Source organism: Etheostoma spectabile, chromosome 21 (assembly GCF_008692095.1).
Source record: "Etheostoma spectabile isolate EspeVRDwgs_2016 chromosome 21, UIUC_Espe_1.0, whole genome shotgun sequence".
NCBI classification, from domain to species: Eukaryota; Metazoa; Chordata; class Actinopteri; order Perciformes; family Percidae; genus Etheostoma; species Etheostoma spectabile.
Window position 1 is genome coordinate 22390786 of NC_045753.1, and position 2051 is coordinate 22392836.

At 37.7% G+C, this 2051-nt stretch overlaps 1 protein-coding gene across 2 annotated transcripts in view; it reads right to left on the minus strand.

Annotated features, from left to right (window-relative positions):
- itga3b (integrin, alpha 3b) overlaps positions 1-2051 on the minus strand; it is a 31407-nt gene that overhangs the window by 11806 nt on the left and 17550 nt on the right. For both annotated transcript variants that reach the window (XM_032502147.1, XM_032502148.1), the window contains exon 3: positions 1043-1125. In XM_032502147.1, the coding sequence (XP_032358038.1) occupies positions 1043-1125 (83 nt within the window). The remainder of the gene's footprint in view (positions 1-1042; positions 1126-2051) is intronic.

The following is a 2051-nucleotide window of genomic DNA, read 5'->3' on the forward strand; positions in this document are numbered from 1 at the left end:
CACACACACACACACACACACACACACACACACACACACACACACACACACCCTTCTTGGATACACTTGTCTCTTCTACTCATTGACTGTACTGTCCCTTTACTTATCTGTTTTTTGTTTAATCTTACCTTGCTTGTGGCTTTTCTTTCCTCAATTTTGTTAATATTTCAACATGATTGTACTTTAGATATTTTCTTTTGACACTGTATGTCATGCTGAAAAACAACATTTAAAAAAAACAGTCTACTACTTCTACTCCGAGGCACAGTAAAAGACCGGGAACTGTCAAACTGAGTGGGAGAGTCCATTCGAATAATAAGACAAGTACCCAGGAGACAAGACCAAAGTGTGGTAGAGGGGGAGGGGTGTTTTTGTTTCTGTTTAGGAATGAGGCTGTTTAAAGCATTCCTTTTTTAAATAAATGTGTTTTTAAAAAACTTTAAGGTGCTTCTATGTCAGAAAATAGTGTAATCATATTGGAATATTGTTTTCCTTGTGAATAGTTTATACAAAATACATTTAAAATTTGTATACAAGCCTTTGGGACAAAGACAGAAAGACTCCTGACTTGGGTCCATTTTTAGTGGCACAGCCAAAAGTGTCAGAGAGTTATTTTTCTCTGGAAATAATAAATTGAGTATGAATGAAAGTAATGTCTCTGTGTGCGAGGCAGTATTTTTTGCTGTTTTTGAACCAAATATAGTTATCTTTCAAAAAACAATAACTATAAGATGTTAGCACAATATTTTCTTGAATCATATTAAAAGGGGAAAATCCCAATGTTATCTTATCTATGACCAGCATTTCATTATTACGCCATGTGGCAATTGCTACCTGTATGTGTCATTCTGTCTTGGGTGTGTAGCTGCTTTATGCTGCAGTAAATATTGCAACAAGCACACTGTGTCATCTGTGACACAAAATAATAAAATACAAAGGGGTTTTTATCTCTCCCAGCATCCCCTCAGTGCTACAGTAAATATGACCGTATATATGCCACCTGTGGCACTGACTAAAAAAGTAAAGGAGGATGTCATCTCACCAGCACGCGTCCCGCTGGTTGGTATCTCTGACTGGCCACTGTCACACCCAGCCACATGCCCTCCACAATCTCAGATGGATTTGCTGTGGATGGGTCAGATGAGGGAATTACAGTGAATTAAAGGGTTTAAAAGGTTACTATGAACATGAAAAAGTGTACAAACACAGTTTCACATCTAGGTTACTGAAATGTTTGGTCTTTTATTTAAAACCAGGTTTCTACTGTTAATCCTGTACCATATTTTAACCAAAGTTCATAGTCAGCCATGCCCAATCATCCATTATATAGAAAAAACAAAAAACTTTCAAAATGGTTATGGTGATGATAGTCACAGGAAAACCAATCCAAACAGCAAAGCTTAATTCAGCCTTGATCATGCCCTGACAAATACAAACCACAAAAATGTGCAGTGACGGTAGCAATAGCCACTCAAAAGCTGAACATCAAAAGTGATGAGGAATCCTTTCATTATGGTTTTTACTTGTAGCCTCCGGGGGGCCTATTCACCTCCAGGTAGTAAAGCGGTAAGTCTATCAGTTAATAACCTTCAATTAAAAAAAAGATGCCCTTTCAGAGTTTCATATCCTGGAGCTAACCATGTAGGTACAGCAAATGATCGGTGAATGCTGTAGGGATTGTTTGACATACTAGGGCTGTGCTTATTGAATAAAGAGGAAGCTAGCAGGTTGTTATTTACAGTTCATCACTTTGCAATCAGGGAAATACTTCACAGTGACCCGTATGTGTTAAAGCGCCCAAATTATGCTAATTTTCAGGTTCATAATTGTATTTTGAGGTTATACATGGTCTATTTTCAAAAAACACCATATTGTTGTTGTACTGCACACTGCTCCAGATCCTCTTTTCACCCTGTGTTTGGGTTTCTGTTTAAGTGACAGAGTGAGACATCTCACTTCTATAATATCTTTGTTGGGAGTTGCACTCTATTTCCTGTTTACAAGAAGGGGATGAGCAGACTCTATTTCCTGAGGAAGCTGAGATCCTTCAA